This window comes from Scophthalmus maximus, chromosome 6, assembly GCF_022379125.1.
Source record: "Scophthalmus maximus strain ysfricsl-2021 chromosome 6, ASM2237912v1, whole genome shotgun sequence".
Taxonomy (NCBI): domain Eukaryota; kingdom Metazoa; phylum Chordata; class Actinopteri; order Pleuronectiformes; family Scophthalmidae; genus Scophthalmus; species Scophthalmus maximus.
Window position 1 is genome coordinate 10,162,823 of NC_061520.1, and position 13,294 is coordinate 10,176,116.

At 42.8% G+C, this 13,294-nt stretch overlaps 2 protein-coding genes across 3 annotated transcripts in view; one reads left to right on the top strand and one right to left on the bottom strand.

Moving 5' to 3' along the window:
- Positions 1-348: 348 nt before the first annotated feature.
- tamm41 (TAM41 mitochondrial translocator assembly and maintenance homolog) lies at positions 349-4,998 on the bottom strand. 2 transcript variants are annotated; one of them, XM_035631681.2, is made up of 8 exons: positions 4,603-4,998; positions 3,865-4,047; positions 3,332-3,424; positions 2,873-3,023; positions 2,401-2,546; positions 1,891-2,056; positions 1,078-1,140; positions 349-739 (listed from the first exon to the last, which is right to left on the bottom strand). In XM_035631681.2, exons 1-8 carry the CDS (start codon positions 4,738-4,740, stop codon positions 648-650), a joined length of 1,032 nt encoding a protein of 343 aa, XP_035487574.2. In that variant the 5' UTR covers positions 4,741-4,998; the 3' UTR covers positions 349-647. The 2 variants fall into 2 exon arrangements, with proteins under 2 accessions (XP_035487574.2, XP_035487575.1); XM_035631682.2 differs by lacking the exon at positions 4,603-4,998 and having other exon boundaries at positions 356-739; positions 3,360-3,424; positions 3,865-3,941.
- The window catches only part of syn2b (synapsin IIb), a 70,369-nt gene continuing 62,050 nt past the window's right edge, over positions 4,976-13,294 (top strand). Inside the window, exons 1-2 of the mRNA XM_035631679.2 lie at positions 4,976-5,075; positions 12,726-13,249. Coding sequence (XP_035487572.2) covers positions 12,798-13,249 — 452 coding nt within the window. The 5' untranslated portion in view covers positions 4,976-5,075; positions 12,726-12,797. The remainder of the gene's footprint in view (positions 5,076-12,725; positions 13,250-13,294) is intronic.

A 13,294-nucleotide genomic window follows, 5' to 3' on the forward strand; every position in this document is an offset into this window, starting at 1 on the left:
GTAACAATTAGGAACCTTATGTCATCGTAAAGGATCCAACAGACTGCTACAGCAACTCATCAAAGTGTGACCCCATTTTTAGTTTAAGATCTTTGGCAAAGGAGAGACAGACGCTAAAAGTGTGTGTGTGTAAAACATGTAAAACTAGTCGACAGCCAATCAGCAGTCCTCTTTTTAAAAAAAAGAAGTACAGTGATGAAAATTGCAAAGAAGAATTTCAAGCTCTTCATTTTAGCTGCCCATCACCTGTCGTCTGGAAAGCACCGAACTGGCGTCCATTCAGCAGGTCCACGACAGTCACTGTGTGTGTGTGTGTGTGTGTGTGTGTGTGTGTGTGTGTGTGTGTGTGTGTGTGTGTGTGTGTGTGTGTGTGTGTGTGTGTGTGTGTCGTCATCCACAAAGGTCCGATCTGTATGACTCTGAAATGTCAGCCATAATTCAGTCTGACTCGTGAAATGCCACCTTTTATTCTACAACTTTTATGAATGGCATCCCATTCACACAGGCTACGGAGTGACACATCCAGAGGTTAGGCTAGGAAGACAGTTCCAGCCAGACAGTTTGTCAGGTTAAAATCAAAAGGACGGGCATCGGTCATCAAGAGGGACAGTTATAAAGACAGACAGGTTCCCAGTGGACAGATGGGCTCAGGACATGTGGGACACGGACGGCTTCCTCCTCCAGCCCTTCCACATTTTCATTAGTTTCTTGGAGCTGTACGACACCGTCTTCCACAAGCCTGAGGAGGAGGACACACAGTGCACTGAACATTAACAACCACAAGAGAAGAACATTATTTTCAACTTCGAGGTGTCTACAGCTATAACTTCGGTCACCAAAGCCATTGTCATCTTCTCAAACTTCTCAGAACTTACTATTACAGAAAGGCATTTTTTTGTAGTGACTATGGTGTTTGGCTTGTTTTTATTTATGTGTTTATTTTTTCACTTGTGTTTTACATGCTTTTATCTTAAGCTCTATTGTATTTTGTTTCTTTGTTCACATTTTGACGTTTTTATATTAACTGTGTGCTAGAAATCTGGCAAAGTATCACATGAACAAGAAAATTGTTCTTACCAGCTGTAGCGATGCCTTTGACACTCTGCGTTATACTGGAGGATTTCACGATAGATGAGATTCCTGAGGAACAAAAACATGCAGACATTAAAATCTCATCAATCTGCAATATTATTTTTTTCTAATAACAATCTATCGATCAGGCTGGTGACGACTTCAACAGTGGCCCCACACAGCACACATGTAGAATTATTGTTTTCCATTAATCCATCTGTCTCTATCTGGAAAAGATCATGTGACTGATGAAAAGTGTCCATCCATGAGTTTCTTATCAATTATTTTCCAAATAAAAAGGAGTGACGATCAATCTTGGAACTGACGGGCCATTGGGTGGCACGGGATAACATTTGTTTTTAGATTTACTACTCATTCACTTTATCATTCATTCATAACATGATCCTGATGTAGAGGCTGAGCCAACGCTTTTAGCCACAGAGGTGCAGTTTTGAAAGAAACTTTCCAGTCGAGAGACTTGATCGAGAACATCCAGACAACTGAAGCAATAATCTGCTTCAGCGATAAATAACTTCCAGGCGGAACATAGATCTAAGCTTTAATGATTCCTATAAGACCTGATATACCATACGTAGCATAATGTGTCATATTATGGCTCCTGAATCGGCTTTATCTTATTCTCACCACACAATAATGACGTTGATCAGTGCATCCACCGTGCACTGTATCTCAGATTCATTAATGAAACATTTGGGAGTGATTACTTTTTCCATCCATCGCTCCCTCTCCCTCTCCCGGCCTCTCCCTCCCACCGATCTTTTCCTCTATTCTTCACCCCCACGCCCCCCACCCTCGTACCTTGCTGTACGACAGCTCCACAGTCCGGGTCCTGAGCCACCTGCAGTAGGATCTCCTCCACGTCTCGGTTCTTGCCCGGAGGGTCGACCAGCTTGGTGATCCTTTGCTGGAGGGTGCGCGGCAATGCCATCAGCTGGACAAACTGGCCCTCTGGGCTTTTGTCTACCTGTGGGTACACATGATCATATAGCGAGTAGAGCCAATACCAGCAGCTGCACCAACTACAAGGTCCTCTGAGTTCATTTTAATTGGGAGAGAACAGTAAATATTGTAAACTATCTGTTCAAGTCTTCGCCCAGATCCCGTGTAAATGTGATCTTGCTCTTGGATCTTAATTAATTAAAACAGACCAATTCCTTCCATTTCATGTTATGTAGAGTATTTGATGTCCTGAGATCAAACACAGAAGCTAATTCTACAATTTTTCAAACTAAAACTTGGGGATTTTTTACATTATACACCACTTTAGTCTAGGCCCTAGGGTAATGTAACATGCGTATTATGTCTTACCTCAAGTTTCCCTTGCTGAGATTTGTAGACAACCTGAGGACAGTCACGCAGGATGTTGCTGTACAGAATCCTGAAGTGCTGAATGTTGTCTTTGACAATATTCGCCACCTTGGATTTGTCTTCTCCAATCACCATCCTAAAATCCCCTTCAGGAGACAAAGACCAAATTCTTCCCTCAAGTGGGATATATATACGGTATGCGCTATAATATTTGGTTTACAGTTTTTCTTCTTTCACGTGGTGTCATTGTAGTGAAAACGTCTGAGATATTAGACTTGTTCAGTTTCTTGTATAAATTTCCTGGTAGTGATAAAATACTCATCACCTCATTATCTCCTACTTCGGTTGTGTGGGGAAGCTGCATGTCAACACAAGCTGTCAACCTGCTTCTATTTCACTTCATTACTCATCACATTTTATTTCTCCCCTACCCCAGGCCCCACCCTTTTTTCAGATTGTATGGATTAGTTACCTGCATAAGAAAGGCCAGCTATCTGCAGGAAAAGGTCTTCCTCGGTGAAGCTCTCTGGAAGCATGAGGAAGGAGGCCGTCACGGCGCTCTTCAGGTTTGCCACCAATGCGGCACGGAGCTTACCATTCTCACTGTGCACCAGCATTTTCACCTGGACGGAAAACACATGTATACACGCACATAAGCGTCAAATGCATTCAGTACTCTTGTTCACATACATTTGAGCAAAGCCTGAGGGGATTTCATTGAATACTGTATGTAGTTATTCTTCGCAAACTCAAATTGGCTAAAAAACTACAACTGCACCTGAACCTTTTCTTTACACTTGTTTCTACATATTCCAAATATTTTTGTTGAAAGCTGGTAAAACATTAGACTGGATAAAATTAATAAATGAATAAAATTTGCAGCTTCAGAAAGTCTGGTCTGATTAAGTCACATTGTAATCATGATACTGACTGGTTTGTGAAGGCGTCCAGCAACGTACATGTTCTTCCAGTGCAACAAGTCATCTATTATTGAATCTGTACTAATCACTCCATATTTGATGATCTGAAAAAGAAGAGGAGAAGGTCATAACTATAGATTTAAGTTCAGACAAAAAAACCCCCAAATATAATGAGTTAATATAAGATACAGATATTTAGATATTGAGTTTTAGGACGATGCAATGTTCATACTGTCTTTAACACATCATTGCATCAAGAAATACAAAATCGATGTTCTTCCTAATTCATAGTCAATTATGTATTTAAAAAGTTGGTTGGTCTGATCTCTAGGGCCATCAGCTGAACAGATATGATTCTAAAAACACTGCTTGGTGTTGGTTGAACAAACACTAAAGTCATATCAATAAAAAAAGTAAATTCTTGGGAGAAGCAGACAAATTGTGAAGTGTGAATAATTATGACAGGCTACAAATAAACTGAGGAGATTTAGGGGAGAGAACTGGAATGGCTTGGAAAAAAACGATACCAAGACAAGTGACTTACCCTCCCATCCACAGGCACTAGTGTGTTGTAGTACACCGCAGCCCCGTGATCATTCTGTATGGAGGCGATCTTCGTGGGCCCCAGCAGCTTGAGGATGGAGTAGTGTTTGCGGTTCTGCAGCAGATTCATGGTGTGCCACGTCACCGGGTCGTCCACCGCGACCACAAAGTCCAGCATGTTCTTCTGTACATATTTAAAGTGAAAAGCATATTGTGTAACATCACGTTATTTTAAACAACGAGTGAACCGAATAGTTAAATCCACTATTATTGGGATCCCTTCTATGGTGCTATGATCACCTGTTAATAAAGTCATGTTGCTGAAATCAATTATTATATATTGTAGAGACAAATTGACATTTGTATCAGACTTAATTGTACTAATGCCCTTTTACAAAGTGAAAAAAGCCACTACACTTTATAAATGACTTACTGGGTGGTGGTGGTGGGTGGGGGGCTTATAAGAAAGTGAGAAAGCCCTCTCATAAAGACTCACTAACATTTATCACTTCAGACCTGAGGCCTCGGAGGAGTCTCCCTCATGAGTTTGAGCGCTTTATAAGGATTTCACACAACTTGGCAACACTTAAGTTGTTATTAATGGTCTTCCACTGACTTGTAAATTATCATTCATTAGCAATATATAAAATCACATCTTAAAAAGGCCCTTGGTTGCTTGTGTGCCCGATCAGAAAGGTTCATTTTGGAAACTGGCAGGTGACACGTGTGTCTCTCTTACCTCCATTTGACCTTGGCTGGTCCCCTGCTGCTTGAAAACGCCAGACCCATAGGCAAAAGCCAGGCTGATGTCCTGGGGAAACTGTGAGAGAATCCTTCGGTAAATCACGCCGGTGTTGTGCAGAGCTGGAAGAGTCATTTTGAACTAGCTAAGACTGTCGTTGTTGTTGTTGTTGTTGTTGTTTTTGCACCAGCAGCCACACCGGCTGGTCTATGAGCGGGATAAACCGACTAATTAACGAGTAAAAACCAAGTTTCGGCCGCGTAAAGTAGGAGATACATTCCGGACGGAAGTGCTCTCGGTCCCGCTAAGCACGACCACGTCCACCGGGTATCATTAAATACGTGTTTTCGTTTGACTTCGATCACTTTAGCTCGGGTCCGCTGTGGCGCTTCACACGGTCGCCTAGAATGCGCGTCACAGATGGCGCCGCGGCCGAGGAGGCTCACGGGAAATGGAGGCAGAGAGGGAAGGTAAGCGGCGTGAACCACTGAACTGTCGCTTAACCGGCGTTAAACTGTCTCAAATAACGACTTATTTTACACACAGTAGCACTGTATGATTTAAAATCGCCATGAAATATAAACTGGGCGACACATTGCTGTGCATTTCGATTGAATATAAATCTGTATGACTCTAAAATGTGGCCAGTAGAGGGCGGTTCCCCACCAAGCTTAGCTAAACTGTAGAAGAGGTTGTGCTAATATGTGAGGATTGTGTGCACTCAGACCAGAGACCACATGCAACTGTACCAGCCACTGCCTGCTTTAATATGCATCACAATAAGTATCATGCAGCCACACAGTACTCTCAGTTGTTTTTTAGAGCTAATGTGGATACACTAATGCAGGCCAGTACAATACAAATCCTCCATTTGTGTAGGTTACAATGTTCATTTCTGTCAAGTGCTGAGTCCATTGTATATTGTTTTGGCGGATGTGATGCTGTTGAACTGAGCTGCATTATAGGTGTCTATATGATTTTTGTGCACCCCCATTTTGTTTTTCACAAGTTCATGTTAATTATTATGAGAGTATTCAAACACACACTGATATGTTTAGCTTGCATTTGCTTTCCCAAAGTCCTCTTGGGTCCTCTCATTGATACAGTCCTGTTATAGAAAAGTGTAGGCTCAATAAAAGTCAGAACTAATTATTCAGTTAGATTAGCCTTTTTTCAAACTATAAGTTTAATTTTCGGTGGTGTTTAAGTGTTGTATTGCATTACACATCTTTGAGAATCCAACAATCCTTAGAGGATGATGGCAATTGCTCTTGCCAGGTCCCACACTTTTATATTTGGACTTGAATTACTGGAGCTATTAAACAAACCGTTTGAAAGCAAAACAAAGTTTAAATTTAAAGCCTGATATTCGCGTGAAATTGTTCTGCTGCAGAAAAAAAAAAGCCCAAAAGATTGTACAGCCACTATCCGTCTTCACCAGAGCATTAGTCCCGAGTCGTATAGGCCCAGTGCTCACATCTAATTGAATGAATAAATATTGAATGTAGATTCTCGACAGTTAGCAATATGTCTGAAGCTCATTATGGGATCGTCAGTAGTGGGACGAATACTATCTTCTTAGTAACTGCCATGAGCCATCTCCCCAACCATATGAATATTGATACGGTCACTGAATCCTGACTAATGGGCTCACTCACTGTGTTAAAGTGCCTTGTTAATTCAGAGACAGAGAAGCACCAGTACATGTGTTCATTATGTAGATTAGAACATGTAGTAAATTGACCAGCTCACAAAAGTCCAATATTCATTCTCCTTTTTGCTCTGGTTTGGTTTCCACCAACTCCCAGGTAGTTAACTGCTTATACAGTACAGATTGAACTTAACTTGAACTAAAGCAGTTGACCATCATGCCAAAACAATGAGCTGAGTCAGTTGCCATGTTGACGAGAGAGACTTTTCCCATCGTGAATTTCTCTTCAGCTTTAAACCTACAATAACAGATTTTTGGCCCTTTGTGAATGACATTGATGAACGGTAATAAATTAATTAGGATTTCTTTTAGTTGATAGCACTAACCTGTATTTACACATCCAGCAGTTACAGATCGATATTACCATTCATGTGTTTCTGGCCCACTGATGAATGTCAGTCCAAGATTCACAAGTGTTCTGTCACTGTTTTTGGCCTCTATCTTCATGTGAGGTGAAACTTGCTCTAAAGTGCCTTAGAGCTGAGAGATAATATTGTGTATGTGGGTCCCTTGATGCAATGTTGTAAAAAAATGTTTTTATTATCGCTGCATCAAGGAAACTACACAGTATAGTCAACTGCATGTAGAAATACTGAAATAGAAACCTCTCGTGCTCAGTGATGCTAATATTTTTCAGCAGTAAACCTACTGCGGCACAGGGCTCAACCAGGTATTAAGGCAAAGAAAAGGGGGTGGCAGGCAAGTAGACGGGAAGAAAGACTTGTGAATTCATTTCGCCAAACACAGTGAGAAATGTCCCATCACACCACCATCTTTCCCAGTAATGCTTGCGTGGGCCAGTGTGAAAACGACTGCAGTGACAGTTCTGAAAGCGAAGGCTGCTTCTGTAACTTTTTGTCTGGAACAAGAACAACCAACTGAAGTGTTTGTAGTGTTTGTGATGGTTGCTCATTGATTTTCCATTCTGAAGAGATTCAGGCGATGTTTCTATCTTGTGGTTTAGTCTTAAAAGGGGCCACATGATTTTTCCACTTAAAGTACCTTTCCTGGAGTATGAGCAACTGCCTCGGGAACAATTCATTTAGATGTCATGATATTTCATGGCAGTGGTTTGTCGCCGTTAAAACTTAAAAAATCATACAGTCACTTTAGTTTTCAGCGATTTCAGAGGGCTACAAGAAGAGGAATACAGTTCACACTGTATTGTGCAAATCCTATAGTAAAAACAGATGAACACATGCGCTGACCAAGAGAATCTTTTCAGCTTTTGCACGCCTGTTGCCATGGAGATTTCTATTGCTGCCCATGCCTAGTGAGGGAACATCAAACGAAAATGCACCATTAACCACACAAACATGCGCGCTTCTGTAAATGCACAGCTGCTGCACAGCCCCAAAAGAGGAGAGGAACAGAGGCTGTTACAGTTTCATCTTACCGCACAGAAAGGTCGCAGTGTCACCAAGCGGGGGGGGGAAGCTAGTAATATTCATAAGATGGGAGTCAGGAGCAAGGGAAAGCCAAACTTAACTGCACAATGTTTTTAGTTGCAATGCTACTTTCAATGTTAACCTTAGTTTGGATCCGTTTAATTTGTTTTTTAATGGCGCACACGCTTAAATGATGATGCAAATTATATATATGAACAATATCTAGGTTAACATGCATTATGTGTTGGTGATACATTTAATGAAACCATCACATGAGGGGACTTAGTAGAAATTGCCTTAAAATCAATACGTCATTTAAGGTTGGATTTTTTTTCCACCTACATGAGTGTCTTTAGCTGTTTTTATCACACACACACACACACACACACACACACAGTCAGATCAGCGACAGATACATTATGTTAGTAAGTAAAGTTTATTTACCGTAAATACAGCAAAACAGTGTTATCATTTTCATCATATTTCGTATTCATATTCTCGTTCAGTTCGCATACGTTTGCGGCGGTCGCAACGACCATTTAATGTGACATTTTACATATGTGTTTTCCACATTTTGGAAAATGAACCTAGCTAGTGCTTATACATGAACTGAGCGAGATTAAGGCTAATCATGACTGGTCTTGTATTTTGTTTTGAATATTTTGATTTGTAATATAGTACTGGCTCGTAAAAAGTGTTTTTAATGGATGGTTGGAAACCATTATGTCGGCCTTTATATAACATACTCTGCATCGGCTAACTTTATTCATAATCAATCTTGAGTAGCCTGGCACTTCTAGCAAGCCTAAGCCAGGTGGGACTTCCATATGATCACCAAAAACTGTTCTAGCAGCACTAAAGTTGTTCATCATCAGTATGTTTATCATTTTGGCAATCCAGCTTACTTGTTGCCACTGCAGTTTTGAAACTTTAATTAAATTGTTTGCCTAAAATATGATAACATGTATTTATAATATGATGTGTATGTATGTGCGGTGTACAGAAGCCTAGTTAAATGGTGTTTTGGGAGACTTGCTGCAGTTATCTGAGTTGTGTGTGGGTGTTTTAATCTTGTGGCTCCATCCATCCACACGGCGCTGTTAAAATTCCTTCAGAGAGCTATCATTTATAATAGCTTGTCGGAATATACCCGTCCCCCTGAAGCAGCTTCAAAGGGCAATAGACTTTTAAACTGTTATAACTGAGTCATGGCATCAAGGCCCATTTGTGATGCAAGAGGCATAGTGAGATGACTTTGCATCGTAAGACCTGAGCTGTGTCCCAATTAGGGGGCCAGATCTGTCGGAGGCCGCATTCGAAGACTGGTTGCGTCACAGTGGCACGACTAGGCCGATAAATGAGTCCTTCCATTGCAGAGCAACGAAGACAGAACCCGACAATAGCACAGACCTAAAGTAAGTTAAGTAACAATTATGGTTCCTGTGCTGTCCCCCCTGTGTTTTCAATTAACCTGCCAATGCTTTTTAAGATTACTCCCTGCAAGGACAGCTTCCATTTATTCAATTTATATTCTCCTTTACAGCAATTCATTTAAAAAAGGCACTTAAGAATCTAATAAAACCAGGATTGACTTAAAAATGTGTTGAATTATTTGTAAAATTCATTGTGTGCAGTTTTATGCATGCTGTACTGAGGTTGTAGCACATATTACACAATGTTACGAGCACCTACCATCGATGCCAGATGTGCACTGAGCCTAAATGTTCCAATTTTTCATAGATTATCTAAACTGAGCCTGTTAAACCCCAGGACACAGGACTCCACAGTCCACACACTGAGGATCTGCAGGGAGAGAGAGGTGTGGTGTCTGTGTATCTGCAGCAAACCCCCAAAGCAGCAATTAACCAAAACCGTGTGCGCGCACACACACACACACACACACACACACACACACAGGAAGCCGACTCAGTGGGTAATTTACATTATTATAAATGTTTGCAACAACAAATTAATCACTACATGAACCACTTATTCATTCGGTGATTAAAAGGATTCATGTGATTAATATGTCAACTGCTTTTGGTGGGGTTGAGACATTTACAAGTTTCATGATTTGACTGTTGATGTTTGCGTGTGTGTACTACAGTGGGCTAGATGTGTTCTGTATTGTGTTTGCTACACTATGTGTTGACAGATGAATGATGTCCCTTTTGCATCATCTTCTGCACACGCGTGTCCTTACTGTGTCTCTTCTTACGCAGCAGTAGAAGGCAGATCATGTCTTTTTCTCTAGGCTACAGTCACACCACACTTAGGAGAAGAAAACCTGAGGCAAGTTGGACAGGCTTAGTTTCTGTTATTTAGAGAACCTCTTTTAAAGCAAATTATTTCATGTTGTATATGATTATATATATATAATTCACAAACACCTCTGTTTCATCGTAACGGAAGATGCGGTGTATTTCTTTGACCCTGCCGCCAGCATAATGTCAAGCATACACATGTCCTATTATATAATATCTTTTTTGGAAACGCGTTACGTGTCCTGTATCTGTGTCATGAAACATGTAGGCCAGGATGAGCTTAGGATGTCGCTACAGTTCACGCCGCAGCCCTGTGACTCACTCTGACTCTCTTCTGGTTGACTAAACACACATGCCCCCCTCACTGGGCTGGACTCATCGTGACTGGCTACAAATAGGCATCCTGCATTAGTTATGCATAAAGAAAAAACTCGTGTGAGGACTAAAGATGGTGCAATCTATGAATTATGTTACAACACAATTTATGCCTGTGCTTGAGCACGGACATGAAGTATGTCTTTGGACATGTCATGTTTTTTATGACAAGACAAGTGGGCTGCGGACTCATCTTTAGTTGCTTCAGCACATTTTCTGTCACACTGCACATAAAACGTTTTTTTTTATAACTCGAAGGTCAATTTGATTTAGGTGCACTTCAGAGGTATGAGTCTTTGATTTAAAAGTGCAGTACAAAGTTCTGTATCAGTTTTTTCTGAATTTCTCTAAAAAATTAAGTGTGATTTAAAGGTGCGTGCCAGAGGCTGCTGGAGTGTGGTGTAGTAATGTGCAGTAAACTATAAATCACTGATGAGTCACTCTAACATGGAGATTAGGACATACGATTGGTTTATATTACAATTGAAAAGCGACCTTTCATAAAGGTCAAGGACTGAGATCAAATCTGTGATCGGTTTCCAGAAATCTCAATGCTTGACACTGAATGAGCTTTCAAATCCAATGAGTCGACTGGTGAATATCTCTAAATTAGTGAAACAGCTTTACATCCTTTCAGGTTTAATAATAACAACATAGAGGTAGCACTGTAATGAAGGTCTATTTTTCTTCTTCTACCGCAGTCTTCTAATGCCAAGCTGCTCCCCTTAGCGTGGTTCAGACGTGTGTGGAATTTTCTTTTTCCGCTTGAATAATCTTCTTTCGCTCTCTCTTTGTCGTGTCTTTTTCTGACTGCTACTACCCCCCCCCCCCCCCCCCCCCCCCCCCCCCCCTTTTTGAAGTAAAGCTCAGAGCAGCAAACGGTGCAGACGCAGCCTGCTGCTGCTGCTGACGGCATTTAGGAATCGTGCGCTCTCTTCTCATGCCCTGTAATACTGAATGTAAAATGAAGCCTGGCGTCAGGGGAGGAGGTGTTTGTTTTGAGGAATTGGAAGTGAAAGACACACAGAAAAGCAAATAGTCCAATGCACACAGTGGTGTTGAAAATAATCTACATCTACTCTTAGAAGGCGTGGTGCGCTTACTCATCATAGAAATTGGTGATCCTTTACTTAATTCTTTATATGCTAATGCTGCAATCAACCCAGGTCAGAGAATGATGACTAATATCATACTTATCACAGCTGGCTCTCCTTGAGCTTGGCTTCCCTTTGGGCAGCGCCATCATCACCTTCAAGCCTAAATTGGCTGCAAAACAGGACACATTACTTAAGAGCACCACGTTCCACTGGGGAGAATCATTTGACTGATGAAAAAATCTGTTGATCCTTCCAACCTGCAAGGATGGATGAATCGATGTCCTTCTCTTCTCCTCCTTTTTCTTCTGTGTTCCTCCTGTTTCCACCTAAGCTTTAAATTACAGAGCAGCCCTGCCCTCTGTCATGCCACATGATTTTAAAGCCAAGATATTGGCATGAGAACATCCTCACAGGGATTTTTTTTTTCAGTGAATGTTTTAGCTACTGTTACATACATTGGCCCACAATGGAGGGAATACAGATTTAGGAGAGGGGTAAAAAAAAATAATGGATGGATAGAAGCATGGCAGATGAAGGAGGTGGGGCTTGCGGCGCGGGATGGATGGTGTTTCCATCGTTGAACTCCACCTTAAGCACGATCTCAGGAAACCCCTTCCACTGGTTGCACACGGCACGCAGCGCTACAAGGCTGCAGCACGACACACGCAAAGGCGATGATGTAGGAGGATGATGACAGGAGGGAGGAGGAGGCGAGGGGGAGGGGAAGGGGGAGACAGCCAGTGAGCGCGCCCGAGTGAGAGAGCGAGAAGAAAAGGGCATAGGGAGCGTGAGCGAGTGAAAGGGTGAGATAAGCAGAGAGAGCTGCATCTCCTGAGCGCATTCAGCTTGCAGCAGTTTCAAGAGGCAGGCAGGCAGAGTAGAGTAGAGTAGAGTAGAGGGGGAAGAGCACCAGTATCTCACAGGAGGGGGACGACACCACACCTCTCTCTCTCTGTCTCTCTCCCTCAGACACACACACACACACACACACTCTCTCTCACGTCACACACTCATTTGTGAGGAGGCGTAAGGCTCAGGAGGAGGAACACCACAAACGCACGCTGTTTTGCTGGCATAGCTTTGGAGAGCTGTCTCTTGGAGACTGGACCAGAGCTGTATCCATCGCTCCATCCATCTTCTCCTTCCTGCTTTCCATTCCTGCAACACGGGAGCAGCTCTCCGTCCCCCATTCCTTCAAACACTTGGACTGATTTTCTCTCCCGTCATTCATCTAACCTCTGATTAGTGTGTTGTTTTCTGCCCGTCTCTGCTCTCATCCATTCAGCCGAGAAATTCAGAGGCACACTTGGAAAGCAACGTACCGACCGACTGAGAGACCGACCCTTCGACCGCAATCATGAACTTCCTCCGACGCCGTCTCTCGGACAGCAGCTTCATGTCCAACCTGCCCAACGGTTACATGTCAGACCTCCAGAGGCCTGACCCACCTGCTCCACCTCCCGCCACCACCTCCTCCTCGTCCCAGCAGGGTACGGCCCCTGGCCCGGCGGCCGTCCCTGCCCAGTCACCCACTAAAGCTCCAGCACCATCTCAGGTGCCAGCCGGCTCCCCCGCAGCTCAGGAGCGACGTCTGAGCCAGGTGGCTCAGCAGACTCAACAGGCCCAGTCCTCCTCCTCCTCCTCCTCCAGTGGTTCCTCTGGCTTCTTCAGCTCCTTCAGCTCCATCACCAACGCGGTCAAACAGACGGCTGCTTCCGCCGCCGGGTTCGTGGAGCAGTCGGCTCCCTCCCCCTCCCTCTCCAAGAAGTTCAAGATCCTGTTGGTCATTGACGAGCCCATGCATGAGTGGTAAGCTACAAGCGTCTTTAATGATTGGTTGAGGGTTGTCCAATT